This window comes from Monodelphis domestica, chromosome 4 (genome assembly GCF_027887165.1).
Source record: "Monodelphis domestica isolate mMonDom1 chromosome 4, mMonDom1.pri, whole genome shotgun sequence".
In the NCBI taxonomy this organism is placed as follows: Eukaryota; Metazoa; Chordata; class Mammalia; order Didelphimorphia; family Didelphidae; genus Monodelphis; species Monodelphis domestica.
In genome coordinates, this window is record NC_077230.1 from 295909064 (window position 1) to 295931150 (window position 22087).

At 42.6% G+C, this 22087-nt stretch overlaps 1 protein-coding gene across 4 annotated transcripts in view; it reads right to left on the reverse strand.

Moving 5' to 3' along the window:
* Positions 1-1837: 1837 nt before the first annotated feature.
* ATP8A2 (ATPase phospholipid transporting 8A2) overlaps positions 1838-22087 on the reverse strand; it is an 860692-nt gene continuing 840442 nt past the window's right edge. For all 4 annotated transcript variants that reach the window (XM_056794696.1, XM_016421852.2, XM_007495237.3 and 1 more), the window contains 2 exons: positions 16386-16477; positions 1838-8441 (listed from right to left, as the gene is read on the reverse strand). In XM_056794696.1, the coding sequence (XP_056650674.1) occupies positions 8344-8441; positions 16386-16477 (190 nt within the window). In that variant the 3' untranslated portion in view covers positions 1838-8343. The remainder of the gene's footprint in view (positions 8442-16385; positions 16478-22087) is intronic.

Below are 22087 nucleotides of genomic sequence, written 5' to 3' on the forward strand. Positions count from 1 at the left end.
AAGGGCTGATGTGCTTTCAATGTTTTGTAGGCTGAACTGGAGGGCAAGGAGGTTTCCAGCTAGCCTTTTTGTGTTATGAGAAGAAGTCAGGATCCCCAGCTAGACTGAGTTGTCCTTCTAGCAAATAGTTGGCTTCAAAATGAAAACACTAGAAAATTCTCTTCGAAGGGCCATATGTTTAACAGGAGGTGGAGGGAAAGTTTCAGAAGAAGGAGGGTCCTTCTGATGAAAGGTCTACAAGTTTGTTATGGATCCTCTGGGTTGGTCCCTTCCCCAAAATCATGCAAATAATAAATACACACATATGTATGCACATATGTAATAACATTTAAAAATAAATAGGTGTGAATAATTTTCCAAATTCCTGTGAGTCTTTTCCAGGAAGAACATTCTAGTGAAGACGTTGCTTTAGACAGAAGGCTAGTATTCATTAACTTCCCTCTGGTGCAAAAAAACCTGGTGCAAAAAGGGCACAAGTGAAGCTTGATGTTTCCAGAGACAAATTCTGCAAAGGCAGGACCAGTAAAAGCCATGGCTCAGAACTCTCAGGCTGGCCCTTTGTGGCTTTTATTTAAACCTTTGGGAGGGAATTTTCACATCCAGGAAGGTTGTGAGATGATAGTTGATGGATATGGGTGGATTTTTTTTCACTCTGTAGAGGAGAGGGGCAGAATCTGGGCCAGAGATAAGGTCATCCCTATTTATGTGCCAAACATGAGGACTCCATCTGCAGCAGCAGGAGGCAAGGAGCACCCTACAGCTAAAAAGTTTTCATTTTCTACCCTTATGCCTCTGGGGCTATGTGGCCACAGCTGATGGGCCAGGGCATGTTCACCAAGTTCATTCTATACAATGCCATTAGAAAATGAAATTTTATATGACCGAGAAAGCAAATGTAGTCACTGGAGACCAGATTTCGATTTGGGAGGGGCAAAAGAATCGGTCTCAAGTCCTTTCGGGTTCCAGAGTCTATCTCTATACAGCTTGGTATTTCTTTTAATGGACTCTCTTCTTTCTTTTTTTCCTTCAAGAGCTATGGGAACAAGGTCAGTGTTGGCCATTAAATGGCCCATAGGACCTTAGAGACCATCCAGTCTAATCTCTTAAAATTACAGATGAGGAAACTGAGACAAATTACACACATTGGAGACTGAATTAGAAACCATGTCTTCTTGCCCCTTTCTTCCCAATGGTACAGCAACTGAAAATGTGACTGAAGCAGGAGGTGGGATGGGCTCCAGGGTACTCAGACCTCCTCTTCTCCAATCTAAAAAAAATGTATGTTGGAAATATCACTTGAAAGAGTAGGATGGAGCCAGAGTGCGCTAGAGTACTTCTCTTCCCACAATGATATACTCTTGGGAATGGAATTTCACCTGCCCAAATGTGGGGTGATCTATAATTTTGCATGCTGTTAACAAATGAGATAATAGTAGGAGAAGCTGGTGCTTTGAAGGCATGATCTGAAATAGGGGAGAAGATCTCCTATCCCCATTTGTAAAGAATCCCAGGTAAACCAGAGGAGGTTAAGACAAAGAAGCAGCTTCTTTCTTAAGCTTCTTTTCCACTGTTGTTAGCATGTGTTCCTTCACTGTATCTCTCCTTGTTTAAACAAAAAGTTATCTTCTGAATCCCCTGAAGCCATCCTAAGGTATAGCTCAGATTTCCCTGCATTTTGGCCATTTTAATAATATTTTTCCGAAGCCCCCAGTTCCTGAAACCCTGGCTAGGCTGCACCTGCTGACAAAACCATTCTACGATTCAGACTGGGCTCCTTGATGGCAGCAACTGCTTATTAGTGGAGAAGAGAATTCCAAAAGAAAACAGAGTCCAATCATTTACTTTAACAAAAGGTTTATTTGAAACAGGTTTGTGCAGACATACACCAGTCAACAGGACTGATCAAAGCTACAAATCACTAAATTCTCCGAACCCTCTAAAAACGCAAGTAAATGACCTTCATTTGTATTCACTCCAGGAGGGAACCCCACTCCACTGTAATGTGCTCCTGTAATTTAACTACCAGAGGACATTAATAGGACGTGAAAATGGCAACACTTCTAGAGGGAGAGAAAGAAAAAAAAAACCCACACACCACTGAAGCTCCCGCCGCTCTGCTGGGAGCCAATTAAACATTCCCCTACAGCACTGCTCCACTCTGCATATCCAGATTAAAACCTCCCCATCTAAAACAATATTTAAGCAATCCAAGCACAGATATGACAGACAAGGGAGCACGTGACTTTACTCGCTGATGAAAAAGACACAGTGATGATTCTGTCATTCAAACAGCAGAATATTTGACCTCCAGGAACAATGGGCCACACTAGTGAAATATCCAGGACCATGATAGGCTAATCAACCCACGGACCAGAGCGCTCCCATCTGTGCCTACCAGCAAAGAGTATGAAGACCATCTTTGTGTCTCTGCACTTGCTTTTGTTTGCTTGGCTGCCATATTTAGAAAGAGGCCATTATTTGCTTGGCTGCCATATTTAGAAAGAGGCCAGCAGGCATGAACTCTGAGCACATTCATTGCTGACAAAGTATGAAAGGGAGAGAATGAGACTTAGCATTTCCTGATAAGAGAAATTCTGCTTTATTCCCAACAGGTGTGATTTAGACAGCTTGGATTGCTTTTGTGAACAGTGGGAGAGTGTTTTTGTTTTTCTTTCTGTCCAATGACAATGGAATCACACAAGGGATATTCCCTATCTCTACAACTTGATGATGTCACCTTCTAAACAGGTTCTTATCTTTATTCTATTCCTGAGGTTTGTTTCTGAAAGTTTCCTTTCTTTCTCTTCCACTTTGGGGAAGTTGCCTTGAAGGGTGACTAATCAAATTGATCTTGGCTTGGCCCTCATGTTTTTCTGGGAATGGTTAGTTGGAGATTAGCCCCAAGTTCAAATTTCTTTTTTCTTTTCCCTCAGACATAGGGACCTGACACTAACTATACAGCATGAATGCATGAAGTATGGAGTTAGTTATTAACCTTTTTTAGTAAGTTGACAAACCTTCTTTCCCTGGCCCGGCAGAAATGCCTTCTGGTTAATATTGGGCGCACACGCGATCGATCTTCTTGGTCTGAAGCTATGATAGAGGCGGTAGGTAGACGGGGTTCTGCATTTGAGAATAAGCTCCTTTAGGGGGCTGGCTGCCAAATCATCCTCCCTGACTTTTATTTAGCCTGCTTCCTCTCTGTTAGTGCTGAAAGTGGACATACCATTTCTATAGATATTGTTTGTGATTACAATTACTTGCAAGTTAGGCCTCCTCCAATCTTGGTCTAGAACTTAACATTCTGGCTAGCTGCTCCTCCTTTTGTTCAGTAGCCCTTCTTGTCTCTAAGACTGCACTAATTAAGCATCCCATACTTTAGGTTGATGATTTGGAATGAGTTCTTGTAAGATTAGAAAGAAATATATTTATACGATGTTGGCTCCTTCTGGGGCCCAGGGAAAACTATGTTAAGAGGATAAATCAGTCCTGTTTGCAAAGCCCCTTATACGGTGGCAGAGCCACAGACCACTACAGTGTTGAGTGTGTCCAAATCTCTGAAGGCAAACCATTGTTGAATGGCCATGTTTATTTTGTAAGCATACGGTTTTTAGTGGAGGAGTGGGGGAATAAGTAGTGGGAAAAGGGTCACTAAAGTTTCGGCCTTGAACCGGGAGAAGCCCCATAGATCCTGCTCTCTCCCCTCTCAGTAAAATTTAAACATTTGTCAACATGGAAAACCCTTGGGATTGTCCTCAGGCTCCTACTTTCATTCTACCCTTTTAAGACAGAAAAATAACCAGGTTTTTTTGGATGGCATAAGATTAAATCCTCTTCCTCAAGGCTACATCACTGAGATGCATGTCTGCCTGAGGCCAGTGTAGGCCTTACACTAAAAATCCATTGGACAATGCCTAAATAAAGTCACTCTTTTTTAGTCCCTGGCTTAGAGCTTGGTATGCCCCCATCCCCACTTCTCATTGATTCATTTCCATGAAGCATTCGCTGCATCTTCATAATTATGATAGGAGACACTGTCTTTTGGCTTGACCTGGTTAACTCATTTCTTTGATATGTTAGCATGTCAGACTTCAACGAGTTACCAAATTCCTTGTTTGTATTTTTCTATGGATCTCAGGAGATGAAGGATTCATTACAAATGCTGAGGTTAAATCACTCCTTGAATTACTTGAGGACTATGACCCTGGGCTGTAATTCAAACCGGAGCTGAAATGTGTGCAGTTGTTTTCAAAACAAGGAATAGATCCTGTGGAGTAAAGCTGGTATGAGGGATTCCAGGCAAACTTAAGGGCTGGGCCCTGACAACTTTAGAAACCAGGAAATTGGATGAGAACTTTTTCTTCATTATGGTTCCAAAAGCAAATTAAGGGGTCACTGTGATAAGTGGAGAGTTAGTTGCCTGAAAAAAAGTCAAGTTTAGTGTCCATAATATATACATCCAACACATTTCTCGACATTAGCAACTAACTCTGATTTTTTTCCCCTACTATTTCTCCTTGACAAGTTATTACTGATTTCCACTGCCAGCTCCCTACAGCAAGACCTGAAGCCTTGTCAAGGAAAAGAAAACGTCAACAGACTTCTCAGCAGTGCTCTGCTAAAATCTTGGTTCACTTTTAAAAATATTACTCTAAGGGTGTTAAAGAAACAGTATCTTCTATCCACAGCGTGCAGGTATGGCATGGCAATTGATCCCAAACCCAAAAGTTTGTGTGTTTTCTTTCTCGGGAGGAATGGGAGGGTGAAGGAGGGAAATGGGAAAGGAAGCCCTAAATATTTTGGACTACAGAGAATGGGGTAGATGCATCAGTGGCTCCCCAGAACTTAGTTCCAGAAATATTGGCTGGGACACAGAGCTGAAAAAAGAAAGTCCTTTTTGATCATAACTGAAGTGTTAATCCAGATCGCCAAGCAGAAAGCTTTAGTTCATTCTGCTCCACCACCCTGCCCGGTCAATCACCTTTTCATGGTGGACTTTCAAAGGCTGTCTTTGCTGGCATAAGCATCTCTGCAAATGAACTCAGAATTCGGTTTACACAGAGTGACCCGTCCTTTCTTTTTGCCTAGATGGCCAGGAACACACTAAGTCATCATTCACGCATACCAGCTCTAAAGAGTCAGTTGTGTACCACAATAGATTAAGGCTTGTAATGGTTCCAGAGAACAGGAAGAATGCTGGGGCTTGACCTGGGGTGGGTTTTGCAGGATTAAACCTGATTCAGATTAAGATCCTTGGGCACTGATAAAGTCTGACCTGCCAGTCCTAATGGCCCAGATTGTAGGGCCCAGTGACAGTTCCCGTGTGGGATTTCTAGTGAGCCAACATCTAGCACATGTATCTTAGTTCAATCCATTACTTCACTCTGGGGACGTTTTGTGCATGACATTCTGACCTCAATTTGGAGAGAGGGCAAAATGATACAGCCTCTGAGTCTGCACTAGCTAAATAAATCACATCAAATGACAGCTGCTCCTCCTAGAAACCAGGATCATTCATTTGGCTACAGGAAAGCTCACTGGGCTAAGGAAAGAGAGAGAGGCATCTTCTCCCTCCACTCTTTCCATGTGTGTGTGTGTGTGTGTGTGTGTGTGTGTGTGTGTGTGTATTTTCTTCCTCTTTCTAGAGATTGGTCCATTTTTTTTTTAAAAAGGAAAGTATCCTTAAATCTCAGGAAAGAGGGTCTGTAGTTAAGGAGGAAAGAAAATGATGAATGAATTTGACTTGATAAGACTAAAGGAGGTCCAGAAAGAGGGAGTTATCTCTTATTCTCCTCTTTCCATACAAAAATAGTTCCTAAATGAAAAAAAAAAACGTTTAAGGGTCAAGGTTAGAGCATCCTCACAGCAACTGGTTTCCTTTTCTCCCCTGTACCTTGAACACTGCCATCCATATGTTGGCATTTGTGCCTTGGCTACAGATGCATGTAAAAATGGGTATCTTTCTTGTTGTCATTCCCTCACAGTTTCCATGGTACTGGCTTTCCCAAGTGGTCAGCTCCCAAGAGCTGTCTTCCATTACATTTTGGAATGAAAGAGTACATTACTCTTTGTGATATGTGGGGAAAGAGATTTTTCCGAGCCTCAGAGTGACACTGGGAGAAAGATGACCCACACCTGTTATCTTATCCTTCCTGCTGTTTTCCATTCTTTTCCCAAATCCCATTTCAGCAGAGTTTGGTGTAACAGATCTTTTTTTTGGTTGAATGAAAAACATTCATGTCTGATAAGCCATGAATGCCCAGAAACCAAATGGCCAGAAAACCAACAGCACTGTTCTTTTGTCCTGTGCATTTTTTAAGTGCCCTAGTCCACAGAGTGACTGTGAAATGTCAGTCATTAACAGGCTGCCCAACAGTATTTACTTCATGCCAGTCAAGAATACGGTTTGGCAACACAAATGAAGGGGATGTGCCTAGAGGCTGGTAGTTTACTAAGGGCTCTCACTGCTCTTGCTTATGCCCCAAGGCATCCAGAGTTTAGCACAATTTGGAAGTGTGGCATTGTACATCACTGTGCAGTCCTGAAAATGCAGTATTTCAGCCCAACTTTTTCTTAAGATTCAGGATACTTAAGTCAATCCTGAGAAAGGTGCCAGTGTCTTAAATAGTCAAAAATAAATGGACGCTACCAAAATGCAAGAGCAGGTTTCCTTTCCAGGCAATATTTGGGATGTTGGTCAGCATTTTTCAATTCATTCTTCATTTTTAATCCTTTGTTCCCTCCTGGGGACTTAGTGGACTGACAGTGTAAATAATCCAGGGCTCATTCTATCAAAGGATAGCACTGTAAACCAATGTTCAGTGCTAGACATAAGAAGGCTACCCTTACCAAAAGACTTCCCCTTCTTGATACACTGGATGCAGGGTTAATACAAGAAGACCCCAGTCCTTGGGCTGGATTTTTATAGTTTGATTTCTTGGACATGATTAGCATGAACCCTCCATGTCTCCCTCTCTCCTATCCCACATTCCATCCTTGCAGTCTTTTCTTTTTCAATCCTTCCTCTTAGCTACCTTCTTCCTTGTACTCACTCCTCTTTTGTGGAGAAAGCATACTCCACGACTCAGCCCTCCAAGATCTCCTACAAAAGGAGAGGATGAGATCGCCAACCCTTTGTCCTTTCTAGGGAGAAATATTAGAAACTCTTCTTAGGTATGGCAAGTGAATGTCCAACATGGGCTCTGAACTCTTGGCATAGGTATGGACTCCAACAGCAAGGGGCTGCAAAGGCATGAACCTGCTGGGTACAGAGTGATTGTGAAGCAATCAGCTGGACAGGTAGTAAGGGAACTGCCCCTATCACCTCCTCATTAGCTGTGGACCCAAGGCAGGTCCTGTGCACCAGCCACCAAGAGACTGCCTCGTTAGGACAGAATTAATGCGTTCGGCATATGCAGGATGGTTATGACTCTTCTCTTCTGTTATATGAAGGAAGGAGAGTGGGGAAAAGGGGATGGGGAAAGTATTTCTCCTATCTGATCGGGGTTCTGTCGAGTTTGCAGGCTGAGAGGCCAGAAACAGGGGAAATCATGTGATTGGGACAGTCACAGCATTGGGTTGCCATGTCACCAGCACACCTGGCCTGCCATGCAGAGGGTCTGAAGGAAAGAAATACTGTCTGTGCGTGCAGGGAAGAAATAACTTCTATAAGGAACCTACAAAGCCCCCCTTGGAAGGATGTAGAATACTTCGCTGGAACACCTATATGTGAGCCCTTCTAGGAAGGTAGGTGGTTAAGAAGGTTAAGATAAATATTCTCAGATTTGTCATCCCGTTACATAGTTGTGATTTCATTGCAATCAAGAAGTTTATGTCAACTTCATACAAACAAAATTTAAATCAAAGCAAGGGAACAACCAGTCTAGAAGTAAGGTTTACATGCTGCTGGCATACTTAATCTGCAAGTTAACAAAACAGGAAGTTTCCATACCCCCATTCCAATTAAAGCAAGATAGGTTTCTCACGGAACATAAAATTCTTTTACCTTTCTCCCAGAACAACTTGTACTGATGTTTAAATATTGGTGAAACATAATGTTTTTAATTTCACACCTCACAGAGCACGGTCGAATGCTTCATAACAACATAAACAAAAGTTAGGCAGAGCATTGCAGACAAATTGAAACAACGATTTCCCCCTCCATATGTGCTCAAGGTTTGCAAAGGGGAGACATAATTAACAAACTTGTTGGCTAAGGCCACAGAAATGAATTTTCTTTCCGGTGTTTCAGCTGCTGTTGCTGCCAGCCTTAGTCAAGGATGCTGGATGCAATCACCCAAGTCTCATGAATTCCTGGTATTCATTAAATGGGAAGGCAGTGTCCTACTGCACTCCAGCTCTCTGCTTGGTGGTGTCGTAGGAGCGGACCACTTCTGACTGAGAGACGGCTCCGTGTTCTTCTTGAGAAAAGGCGTATCCATCTAAAAGAAGGAAGCACAGAGTAAGTCAGTTCAAGAACATAATTCAGGACCCTCTGGGGGTGATAAAACTGTCATAGTACCATAGAAACAGCTGCCCCTGTAGCTGAAATACTGGTCAGAGAAACCTCAACCCAATTTAGCCAGACTGAACTAGTGGGTCCAATATGTTAGCATCTATCATCACAGAAGGGAGAAAAAGGGATAGTGCTAGCATGACATTTGAGTACAACCCATTTTCCCCTAGCGCAAGGGTTCTTAACCTAAGGTCCACAGAACCCCATGTGCCTCTGCCTGCTCCCACCCCCCTGCAAAGGGTGGATTTGAAGGAATCTGTAAACTTTGATGGGGAAAAAATTACATCTATATTTGCATTAAGCTTCGATTTCCTTTTGTAATCCTATGTATTTCATTTTTATGCTTTCAAAACATGATTCTGAGAAGGGGTCCATAGACCTCACCAGATTGCCAAAGGGGTCTAGGACACAAAGTTTTAGAACCTTTGCCCTAGAGACTGCATCCATGCTGGGCTCAGAGCACTCTCACTCCACCTTCCTAAGCTACAGGTTTTCCTCTCCTTAGGCACTCACTGCTGAAGGGAGATGTAATAACTCTGGGACAGAGAGGTTCCCAGGTGTGAGACTGCTGCTGCCAACCTCAGACTAAAATGTGTTAACAGGGGATGCACTGGTCCATATCTAGATTTTCCCAACACCAATCAAGAGATCTCTGCTCCGGAAATGCCAGACTCTCTCTGCCTGTAACTGAAGGCCTGCTGCCTAATTTACAAAGCTGTAAACATGCTGGAGGAAAGAAAAAAATATTAATACTGAAAGTTGGCAAAGCAATTTCATGATGCCTGAAGCATTCCTAGGGCTTAAAAAAATCAGCCTGATTCAGATTGGCAATCAAATATTTAAAGTGGGTTTCTTTCAGTTTGAGTAAATAAGGCAACATGCTGAACTTCTTAAGAGGAATTTATTGATCAGCAGTTGAGGCCACAGCAAACTCATTTCTTGCATGTGGTTCAAAGGAAGGGTGACAATCACAATCCTGGTTTGAGAACTTTGGATTCCTCTTTCCTCTCCCTAATAGTCGGCTTCTCACCAATCAAAAGGGCAAGGAAAGGCCTCATACGTTGTTGGCTGGGCTTCATAAGTAAAGGGGCTAGAAAGTTATCACACCTAAATGAGAAACACTGTCATTAAATGAAAAAAAAATAATATAAGGATAATAAAGAGGTAGATGTTCTCATCCAGGCTTATCCATTTAAGCTAGTCTATGATTACCTGACTCATCACTGACAATGGAACCAATCTTCCTTTAAAAGGAGAAAAAAAAATGTCAGTCATGCAGACTGGGATCAGGCAATGTCTATTGGATTCTAAAATCAAGAAAATAAGTGTCTGTGGATGAGTTGACCTAGTCTTTAGATGTGTGTTAAATCGCATGTGTGGAGGTAGGTTGATCAAGAGAAGATCATGAGAAGAAGCCTTGAGAAGAGAGAGAGAGAGAGAGAGAGAGAGAGAGAGAGAGAGAGAGAGAGAGAGAGAGAGAGAGAGAGAGAGAGAGAGAGAGAGAGAGAGAGAGAGAGAGAGAGAGAGAGAGAGAGAGAGAGAGAGAGAGAGAGAGAGAGAGAGAGAGAGAGAGAGAGAGAGAGAGAGAGAGAGAGAGAGAGAGAGAGAGAGAGAGAGAGAGAGAGAGAGAGAGAGAGAGAGAGAGAGAGAGAGAGAGAGAGAGAGGTGAATCTTCCTCCTTTAAGATAACGATGAGGACCATCTTCAAGACACATTGAAACCATCCGTTTTGAACCATCCTCAAGCCTCTCACATCCCAAAGCTCTGCATGTCAAGTTCTTGGCCAGCCTCTTGGTTCTGAGAAAGGATGAAGAATAGCCTCTGTTTTGGTCCAGAAGCAACACACCACAAGGAATGAATCAAGAATGAGTAAGGTTGGAGCAATTGAGTCCATCTGCATTGCTTGAAGGGACAAGTTGACTGGGTTTGCTTGTGGACTTTGAGGGAGGACTGAGTTGGGTGAGAATTGGGAAGCTATATAGGAAAGTCATCATGAGGCTATGAAATGAGAGAAGGACATGAATGTGCTGGAGGGAGGGAGTAGAATGAAGTTTAAGAAGAAGAGTTCATGTTTTATTGAATCTTTGGGGAAAAGAGGGGCAAAATAAAGGAGAGAAAGAATCCAAGTTACATTATAATGCCTCCTCCCTTAAGCTCTCAATAAATTCCAGTAATTCCCTATCATCTCTGGGATCAAATATAAAATCTTTTGTTTGGCCTTCAAAACCTTAGCTCTCCCCCAACCTTTCTGGTTTTCTTACATCCATCTTACTCCATCTCCATGCCACCCCTTCCCCCCCCTGCCCCTATACCTGATCTAGTGATAATGGCCTCTTTGCTGTTCCTCACACAAGAAACTCCCATCTCCAAACTCTGGACGTTTTCTCTGGTTATCCCTCATGCCATCTCATCTCCATCTTCTGACTTCCTTCAAGTTCCAGAAGCCATTCCTGATCCCTCTTAATTCTATTGGCTTCCCTCTGTTGACTATCTCCAATTTATCCTGAATATAGCTTGTATGTACATAGCTGTTTACAAGTGTTTTCCCTGTTCTGGGGGCTCCCTGAGAGCAGGGAAAGTCTTTTCCCTTTCTTGGTACCCCCAGTACTTAGCCCAGAGCCTGGCACATAGTAGGAACCTAATAAATACTTGTTGATTGTATGACTGAAGAGGGGAAAAAAAGTGACAGAATAAGTCTAAGGATGTTTTTCAGAAACTTTTAATAAGAAGAGAAACCCCTCAGTAACTGGATATGTGAACATGGTGTCCTCCCCTTGATCTGTGCCTGGAAAAGTCACTGACCTCCTTGGGTCAAATGAAACCTGTAAGTGGGATGATGATGTGCTTGTCTGTTTCTCTTCTGTGCTCGATGAAAAAAAAAAGTTTATTTGAAATCTCTTATAATTGGTTTCCATAAAAGGTGGTTTTATAACCCTGAGCTTTGATTCTGATTGCTTTAAGACTTATGGGCAAGCTGCTGGCCTTCACTGCCCTGAAACTGTCTTCGCTTGGCTCCATTTTTCTTAAGGGCTTTTATAATGTCTTAGCATTGCCTAATGGGATGGGCATCAACACTTTTCAATCATCAACCTGGACAATGCAAACTTCCCTCTTCCAGCTAGAGCAGGGCTCTTCCAAAGCTCTTTTTCCCCTGCAGCCTAACCCTTCAAACCACACCTCAGATTCTCTGCTCAGAACAAGGGGCTCATTGTAAAGAGTCCAAGTAAGGAGCCTTTCCTCTGGAGTTCTCAAAGCTAAAACTAAGGAATATTCTCTCCCCCTACAACTAGATCATCAAAAGGTTATACCTTAGGGTTAGACTCTTTTGGCTTTTTTTTTTTTAAACAAAGGACATTTCTAGTAAAGATCTGACGTTCAAAGTGAGCAATTTTGGGACACAATGAATGCTAACATTTGCTTTTGCTCTGTGCCCTCTGGCAAATGCTTTCCCTCTCTGGGTTCTTTTTTTATCTGTAAAAAAAAAGGGGGGCACTTAGAAGAAAAATAGTTCTGTGATGTAAATAGAGTCATAGGACTGCTACCCACACTCTGGAAGGAATCACGGAGCTCATTTTGTCCAACCCACTGACTAAGGCCCAGAGAAGATGTGACTTATCCAAACAGCAAATCAAACCAACTTGTAAGAGGGAGTTGTCACAACAAGAGAGCTATGGCAGGCTTGGCTTGCTTGGGAAGGAAGTGAAGCTAGAAAGCCTTTGGTCAATGTGAGCTCTTCTCATCCTTATTTTCCAGGGGTCTTCTGTGGTATCTCTTCAACTAGACTGTCCACTCCTGGAAGATCTGCTGCGGGTCTTGGGTAATGCCCCCAGGGCTCAGCAGGCACCCCCAAGCCCTTGTTTAGGCAGACTAAATGCAAGGGCTCCTTTTATTATTTAAACTGGGGAAACACAAGGCAGAGTGTCTTAAGAGGTGTTTGTTTCCATCACTCAGCAGTTCTGATCTATTGAGAAATTAGTTGGATGCGTTTCAGTATAGAAATACATGTACTGAGCTTGTATGAGGTGCATTTATGGGGGGTAGGAGAGTGGGAGAGAGAAAAGGAAGGACTGAGCAGAGAAAATAAAGCGCACATTTCCTTTGCAGAGTTTCCAAGGGGTATGTTTGTGAAAAGGAGTCAGCCCTATCTAGGTATTTGTCTGTGCAAAAGGAGTGACTTGGGCTGCCAGGCAAGCGCTGGTAGATTTCCTGACCCTCAGTCCTTCCTGCCCGGAGGCTCCGCCTGAGGCCACAGAAAGGTGTCTGTGCAAACGGCCCACAACGATGGAAACACTGCGGCCCTTTTTTAGAAAGGAAAGAGTGTTTTCCTCAGAAAACTTTGGATGGGCATAAAATGAACATGGACTCGACAAAACCCATCCTCTTTGTGTAGAAGCACCATGGGACAGTGCAACAGCGCTCAGGAGTGTGGATTGTAATCTGCTACTTACTGCTGTCTGTGTGACCTTGGCAGATGTCTCTGTCCCTCAGTTTCCTCATCTGAACAATGAGGGGTTGCTCTATGTGACCCTGAAGGTCCCCTTTCCTGTTCAAAATCCCACGGTGGGCGATTTTATTTATGAGTTGTTGACCCTGAACAAGTACTCCTGCCTTTCTGGGCTCCGGCTACTTGATCTCTGGAGTCCTTTCCCTCCCTAACCCCGCGTCTCATCGTTTTGTGTTAGCGTCTAGTTTAAATGAAAGAATCCACTGTCTTCCTCCTCTGGGAGGTGCACCCATCATCCTGAGTGAGGCTGTGCAGTGGGCTTCCTTTGCCTGAAAATCTGTGGGGCCCTTCCTGTGAGGGCTCAGCATTGGGCTTCCCACAGGCATTCCAAGGGGATTGCTCAGTCATGCAGTCATGGGAAGAAGCACAAGGATCAGGTGTGGGGCCAATAATGAAAGGTTTTTTCCTTCCTACCAAACCCATCCATGCCACTGGGCAGACAAAGGCTAGAGAGGTCACTGCCTCGGAAAAGCAATAAACAGGCAGCCAGCCTCTTTCACCACCAGCCTCTCCTGAGGTAAAATATCACCAGAGGGCCACGAGCCAGGTCTGCTGGGCCTGGGCTGGCCACTCGTCTTTTCAGAAGGAAAGGGAGGCAATATCTTCTTTATAAACTATGTGGCGAGCACAGGCCTGATTTCCTTCCAGAACCCCCAGGTAGGAATCAGACCAGCTGTGGGTGAACAGGTAGACCAAGCAACCTAATAGCTTAGGATTTCCTGTTCAGTTCCCTGAAGATTGGCATGACAAAGATGCATGATGCTTGCAATAAGGACTCTGGCTAATGAACTTTTAATTGCTGTTGGCATCCAAATGCTTCAGCTTACTGGAACCCTCCTTTTAAAAAAATTTCCCACTTTCATAAATCTTGCAGGAAGTCTTGACAGCCTGAAAGTAATGACATGGACCTGGAGAATACACTTGCTGGAGCCAATTTGGGAGCTTTCTTTCTCTTTCCTCCTTTTTTTTTTTCATGTGCTTGTTGTACCAGAAACAGGGGACAGAGAAGAGAAAGGGAATTTCCAAGCTATTTTCACCTCCATCTAGGCATGATGAGGTCCAGAAATCAATCATACCATTTTTTTTCTCATCAACTTAGCTTAAATGCCATTCTCTAGTGGACTTTTTCAACTCAACTGGGTTTGGGTGACTGATGTCTTAATGAAGGCAACAGATTTCTGCCATTGAAGAGAGGAGATGGTCATAACAGTCAAATTGCATAAACAGCTTTTCTGTGCCTCTTATTCTAGGAATCCTTAGAATTCTTCAATGAGAGTTTGCCCTGAGGGTAAACTAAGGCACAAACAGGCTGAGGGGATTATCAGTAGAGGGGATAGAGGAAATCACATATAATCACGGAATGTCAGAGCTGAAAGGGACCTTAAAGATCATGGAATCCAAACCTTTCATTGCATGGATGTGGAAACAAAGACCCAGAGAGGTTTTGAAATAAACTTGCCCCTAGCCATATAGAGAATAGTAAGTGGTAGAGGCTGGATTAGAACCCAGGTTTCCTGACTCCTGGTCCAGTGAATTTTTATCACATGACATAGTTTACAGCAGTCAGAAAGAGTAGCTAGCTGCTTAAAGCTTCATTTTCCCAGTAAAAAATAACCATTTTATATATAACTAACTCATTTTCTTAAAAAAACAAAAACAAAAACGAGCAGGCTACCCAATGAGTTGTGAATTGCTGAAACAAAATAAGATTTTATAGAGGCAGCTAGGGGGCCTGGTACAGAGTTCAAATCCTGCCTCAGATACTTAGCAGCTGTGGGACTTTGGGCAAGTTGCAATCTCTTTTAGCCTCAGTTTCCTCATTTTAACAGGGATAATAATAGAATCTACCTCTACTATGTAGAGTACTTTTCCAATCTTGACATACTATATAAATGTTAGCTATTATTATGATTAATTGAGATTAAGAGGCAGGTTTTATATTTAGGGACTTTGTGCTCACTATGCTTCTTGGATTGCCTGTAGTATATTTCTTCGCATTCCCCAGAGTCGGAAAATGTGTTGCAGTAATTGATGTTTGGGAAATGAGGCTCCTTTCCTAAGAGGCCTGACTCGATATTCCCATGAAACGCAGATCCGAAGTGACATATGACCCCATAGAGGCTCCTGGTGACCCTTTGAGCCTTCATTTGCTTATGGAGGGGAAGAGGAAGGTCTGAAAAAAAATTCTTTTTTTTTGGTTTGCCAAGTATTTTGAGTTTTAGCACATATAATTCAGATTCGATTGTTAATACAAATCCTTTCCATGTCTGTGCTATGTACATAATGGTGAATTTTTATAATGATTTTACTGATTCTTTTCTACCTTGTTCTGCCGGCTAGTTCCTCCTAAGCCTCCCTGGGGAAGGGGAGAAATCAAAAGATGGAGGGAGGAGAGTGGCAGGGAAGAGGTGAGGGAGGAAAGAAAGAGAGGGACAAGGAGGGAGAGGAGCAGAGAAATTAAGGGAGAAAATAGAAGGGCGACAGGGAAGGAGCCAATATGAGTAAATGAAGCATAGCAAAGGTCATTTGCCATTAAATGGACTGAACAGGAAATGGAAAGCCTATACAGAACAACTCTGAAAGTCCTTTAACCACAAATGGTCAACACAGTGAGCCACTTATTGGTTCTCATTTGTCACGATTTCTCCTCCTCTCAAGATTCGTTCTTTGGGTCCATTCCTGTGGGTTTCCAGGCCTCTCTTTAAAAGCTGGAGGCAGTCCACACCTCAGATTCTGATAAACCTTGGGGTCTCTGTGTATTTATTCCTTTATGAGTTATCTGTCCACCCCAGCCTGGGTAGGTCTGCCTTTAGCAGAGGCCTAGGCCCCTCTTCAAAGGCTCAATGGCATGGCCAGTTCTGGGTGTGCCCCTACCAAGGTCAGGCGTCTTTGCCAGGAGATCCAGCGACTGGAAGGTGGGTGCTTGCTTTCTGGGGGGAGGAAGGGGGCCCAGTTTGAACAACGGGCCCAGTTTGAACAACTTTGTAAAATTATGGACCTTTACAGGAATGTTGTTATATTTATAAAGCAGAGTTTATACATTTTCTTTAAGGAAAACAAAGAATCCAAAACAAAGTATTTTAGCCTTGAAAAAAAAAAAACCAAACCTATTGGGACGGTGATGGAGGGATCTTGAACACATCAGGATTTTAAATATAAGGATTTTGTCATTCAGGAATCTGATTGGGTCCCCGGGAATTACCTACATTCAAGCTATACTTGCCTGGGGCCATCTACACTAATTCCACTTCCAAATTTATGTCTCTGGGTTGGCAGCTCAGTCCTCTTTCCCTATTAGCACTACCTACACTCTTAATTAAGCCTCCCCCTTCTCTTTACCTGGCTGGGTTTCAGCCAGCTACTTACGTGATACACCTTGCTGGATGGAATTAGAACGGAAGAGAGTTGGAGGCGTTTTTCTGCCCAGTCTCTTTAACAAGTGATCCCGCTCATTCAAGCTGTAAAGGAAATTAAACATGGGTCAGTCTCCAGCTTCTTTAAGTTCATCTCAGAGGCACTTGCTGAATAACTTTCAGGTTGTAAAATAAAAGAGAAAGGGGGAGGGAGGAAAGAAAGCTTCCCCACATCAGGAAAAATGCCTTGTTTCACAAGTTGTCCCACTATTGACAATAGATGCTATCGAGCCTTGAAGTCTGTCAGTACACACGGCACTCCTTCTTCTTTAAAAAGCTTTTCTGTTATAAGTTGGCGTGACACACAGCTCAGGTCTTCACCTTCCACTTCATCGACATGAACTACAAATGCCCTTTTCACACAGTTCTCAGGACATCTTTGAGAGGAAGTCTGATGTGTTTTTTGCTCTACGTCTTTAAAGTTGCCAACCCACCTGGAGTTTGCCTTTATGAACACCTTAGCCATAAATGGCATCAGTTCCTTCCTCCTCATCGCTTGTCTTTCAAAAGGCCCAATTCTCTCAACCTAATCAAGAGAGATTTCTTTCTAAAGAACTCACTTCTTGTGTTCAGATCCAGGACACCTGAAATCAAAGTGAGTTTTTTTTTTGTTTCAAAAAATTTAATGCAAGAAAAAAATACTTCCATAAAAAATGTCACAAAGCAAAAGCTATAAGGATATTCGAGCAAAGTCCTTTATTATTAAAGTCAATTAATTTATCCAAACTCAGTGAGGCCAAGAGTTTCTTTCTAGCTACCTCAATGCCATTTCAAATTCCATGAAAAAGTTGCCCAGAATATAAAGTAGCTTTCTGATGACTCTACTATAAATACTCAGAGTATGAGGTGGTTTTAAAAAAAAATCACATTTTAAGTTGACATTTCACAGTTCATTAAAATATTTTACATACATTTATAAAACACATCTCTTCTTTTTTCATAAGTTTATTGGTGCCATAACTTTCTATCAAAGATGATAGCCAACTTAAATTATTTTCATAAACCCATCACAAATAGGTGTACTTTTATAGAACCACTGCAATAACATAGGGAAAATGACTGCATTAAAGACATTAGGCAGTGAAAACAAAAACAACCAATAATAATAGCATCTTGGTGTAGGGGCAATAACACTAGTCCAAGAATCAGAAGACTTGGGTTCAAATTCTGACTGTCACTTATCAAAGTGAGTTTTTGTCTCAACCTCAAAGATCATCATCATCATCATCATCATCATCATCATCATCATCATTTTTGAAAATGGCTCCTCCGGAAGTGTCCCAATATGGACCAATGGAAGAGCCATGTTCCAAGATGGCTGTTGTTACTCAATTGCTACCTTAAAAACTAAAAAGACAATGAAAGTTGTAAAACAGCCCCAGAGCCAAAGGAAGTTTTTCTCATACCTTTAAGTACTTTATTAATAATAATAAAAGCTGACAACTCACACATTGTGCTTTTGAGTTGTATTGGTTGTATTATGGCCCAGGATTTCATTGGCGCCTCACAACAGCCCTGTGAGGTAGGTGCTATTGTTTCCATTATTAAGATAAGGAAACAGGTTCAGGGAGATCTGATAGGAGCATATCAGAGCCAGGGTCCGAGCTCAGGTCTTCCTGACTCCGAGTCCAGTACTCAATCTCCTATAACTGAGTGAGGCACACTCTCCCTCACCTTAGTCCCGAAGCCCAGGAGTGTTGGAGGCTTTAAGCAGAGCATCCATTACTAGCAAGCCCAAATAGCCTCAGACCACACTTTTAGGCCTTAAGGGGTTGAGAGTCCCCTAACTCATTCACAAAATGGCCACTTGGGGGAATGTCTTCTGGACTGCCTCATTCCTTCTCTTCAAGTTAGGAATCCCAGTGGCCAGGGCTGCAAGAGCATGCGTGTGATTTCTGGTCCAGTCTTTCTTTTCTTTTTCCTTTCTCTTTCCCTTTTCTGGTCCTTCCTCTCAAAAAATAGCTGAGATTCTGTCTAGCTTTGGACCTTTACTTTCCTCTTATGATCAGTAAATGAGGCATGCTCTGCTCTTGGGTATCCAGAACAGACTGTGTCTTGGCTAAGATCACAATGTTTAATTCATCACCAATTAAAATGAAGCCTTAGCTTAACAGAGCTGGGCAAAATGTTTGATGGCTGATGAGGCAAAATGCCTCCTCTATGCCATCACGGTGACTTTGCCTTTTCTCTCAGATGGTTTTTTCCCCCTTCTTCCACTAGCCAAATTAATCTCAGTGGACCCTGCTGAGCACCTGCCCCTGACCACAATGACCCTCAGATAAATGAAGAGCAAGCATGTTAAAGCTTGCCTGTCCCCATGCTGCCCCCGTGTAGTGATCCGCAGCTTCCAGGGCTTTCCGGTTTGGGGAAATGGAACGTTTTATGAAGTGCCTGTCCCTCCCTTGCCTGACCCAGCATGAAAATGGCTTAGATCCATGTGCAGAAGACAGGACAGATCCCAAAGAAGCAACACAGCCTTGTGGCTTCTTGTTCACCCTAGAGGCTGCTGGGGTTCACACAAGGCATTTGGAGCCTGCCTAACGGCAAGAGTTGGGCTGGACCCCACATCACCCATCAAGGCCATGCTCTTCCAGGATGGAGCATTTGGCTAACTTTTACTTTTCTAGGAAAGGTGAGGAACAGAAAGGCTTATCTTGACCCCCTTTCTACCCCTCTACCCGCAGACAGCTCCAATCCCCAGAGCCCTCACATGCAGAAGCTCTCCCAGTGGTGTAGCATCAGGAAAACTTCATTTACTCTCAGGCAGAAGTCATCTGATGCATTCCTTAGCCCTGTTTTTCTTCATACAAATGTCTCTTAACTTGGTTTCTCTGAACAGTCTGCATTGTTCTTTCTCCTTCATGCCCACACTTGGAAAGTGCCATGGGCTTGGAGATCAAGCATCAGAATGAAACTGCACAAACTTATGATTTTTCCCAAGGCTCAACTTATCTCACAAATAGCCTTCCCTAAGGACTTTTTAAGTAACTGAAGATTGAGGGGAGGAAGAAGAAAGCTTTTGTTTTTAGATTTTGGAAAAGGTTCTTAAATATTTCAAAGTAGAATTAAGGAAGAAAAATGAGTAAACTGTGTCTATACCTTTTGACCGAGTGATCCCACTTCTGGGCACATATCCCACAGAAGTCAAACACACCAACAAAGGTTCAAAAGATGCCAAAATAGAGCAGACAAAGAACTGGGAACAAAAGGGGGTGCCTGTTATGATAGCATTTAGACAGCACCTAATATGTGCCAGGGACTATGCTAAGTGCTTTTGCAAATATTTTATCATATGATCCTCACAACAACCCTGAGGGTAGGTGCTATTATTTTCCCCATTTTATAGTTGAGGAAATTGAGGTAAACAGTGGTTAGTTGACTTGCCAAAGGTCAGAGCTAGTAACTGTCTGAGGCTGGATTTGAACTCAGGTCTTTTTGCTTCTAGGCCCGGGGTTTATCCACTGAGCAATCAAAATGTTGTTGATTGAGGAATTGCTGCAAATACCATAGTTTATGAATATTATTGTGTAGTAAGAAATGAATGTGAGCTATTAAGAGAAGCACACTAATCATATATAAGTAGAACCAAGAGAATAATACATAGGACTATGAGGACACCAAAGAGAGGATTGTTAAAAGTACTCTGTCTAAGTAATTGAAAAATCTAATGATGATCTTGAAGAATAGATGATGAATAGATCTCTTCCCTCCTAGCAGAGATGTGGGGACTACCAGGACAGAATATTAAATACACTGTTAGACAGAGTGACTATATTGTATGGTTTTGCTTAATTTTCTTCTCCCCAAGAAAAGGTTCAATCTGAAAGGATAGGAGTTTAGAAATGATTTTTAAAAAAACTCTTACCTTCTATCTTAGAATTGATACCAAGTGTTGGTTCTAAGGCTAAAGAGAAGTAAGGCTAGGCAGTTGGGTTTAAGAGACTTGCCCAAGGCCCTGCACATAGCCAGAGAGTGTCTGAGGCCAGATTTGAATCCCGATATGCCTAACTCCAGGCCTTCCACTCTATCCACTGAGCCACCTAGCTGCCCCAGAAATGGATTATTAAGCTAGAGAGAGTATCAATAAAACATTTTCCAAAAAAATGTTAAATTTTTATGGTTGGACCTGAATATTTTAATTGGTGGTCACCAGGGATTTAATTTCTAAATCCCAAAGTGAATTACTAAAATAAAATGTAATTTATAGTAGTTTATTTTTACAATAGAGGGAAGATATTAAGGATGAGAGAAAAGGGGAGAGAGAGAGAGAAAGCTCCAGCTTCCTCTGAACCAGTTAAAAATTTTAAGATACCAGTCAGGGGAAAGGAGTCTCAAGACAAAGGGCCTTTCTTGGAGGTTCACACCTCCAGAAAGGCAAGGAAACTACATCAGCCTTTTATTTGGTGATTGTCTAAAAGGAAAACAGTTTGAGGTCTCCTGTATGAGCTCCTCCAGGGGTCCAGCTGTACAGCCAAGTGTCTTCACTCCAAGTCTGAGTGTCTGTCTTCCAGTCTCTCCTCAAGTGTCTGTCTTCCAGTCCAAGTCCAAGTGACTCTTCCAGTCTCTCCTCCCAGTGACTCTTCTTCACTCCAAGCCCTAGTGACTGAATCTTCACTCCAAGTCTGAGTGTCTGATCTCTTCTAGTCCAACTCCGAGTGACTGAAGATCTATTGATCCTTGTGTGCCTCTGTTTCATCTATTTAAAGACCTTTTTCTCTTGTGTCACCTCCCCTAAATTTTGTCTACAAATCACAGCTGACACTCTTCTCCAGAACTGCCCACTCGATGTATGAAATGGGTGTTCATACCTTTTGTAGTTAGTTATGCCTTTTGTGGTTAGTTAACACCTCTTTGTAGTTAAAATGGGTAGATCTACTTTAAATACTGAGTTAACACTTTGGGGATTAAAATCTAAAAATAGACAGGGGATTACAAATTTTATCTTCACTGTCAAGGAAGAGCTAAGTACCTCCATTGTTACAATCGGGAGAGAGCCAAATCCGATCTTCACAAAAATCAACCAGGAAGCGCTTCATTCAGGAAGTGCCTACTATGTGCTGGGTAGCTGGGGATACAAAGATACAATGAAACAGTCCCTGGTCTCAAGGAACTTATGGTATATTTTATATCAGGAAGGCTCTCAAAGTGTATAAGCAACATCTTACTGGAGGTGTTGGAGGAGCAGATGTTTCCATATTTCCTTTGTCATCAACAGGCACAATTTGTCCATTGGTTCCCATTATGAATCGCCCACTAAAAGAACTGAGAATTCTTTGTGAGCTATGAAGGAAGAAACTTATTTTCTTAAAACAAAGCATCCCATGTCTGAAGTATATCCATATCAATGTACTTTTTTTGAACCCTTACTTCTGTCTTAGAATCAATATGGTAAATTAGTTCTAAGGCTGGAGAGTGGTAAAGGGGTTAGGCAGTTCGGGTTAAGGAATTGCCCAGGGTCACACAGCTAGGATGTATCTAAGGGCAGATTTGAACCCAGGATTTCCCATCTTTTAAGCTTGGCTCTCAGTCTACTGAGCCAGCCAGCTGCACCCCCCCCCCCCCAAAGTATTTCATGGTTATGGAGTCCTGTCCTTGCTTGGCCTCTCCAGAGGGGATGCCAATGGTCGCTGTGTGTGCTTTCTCTGTTGGCATCCT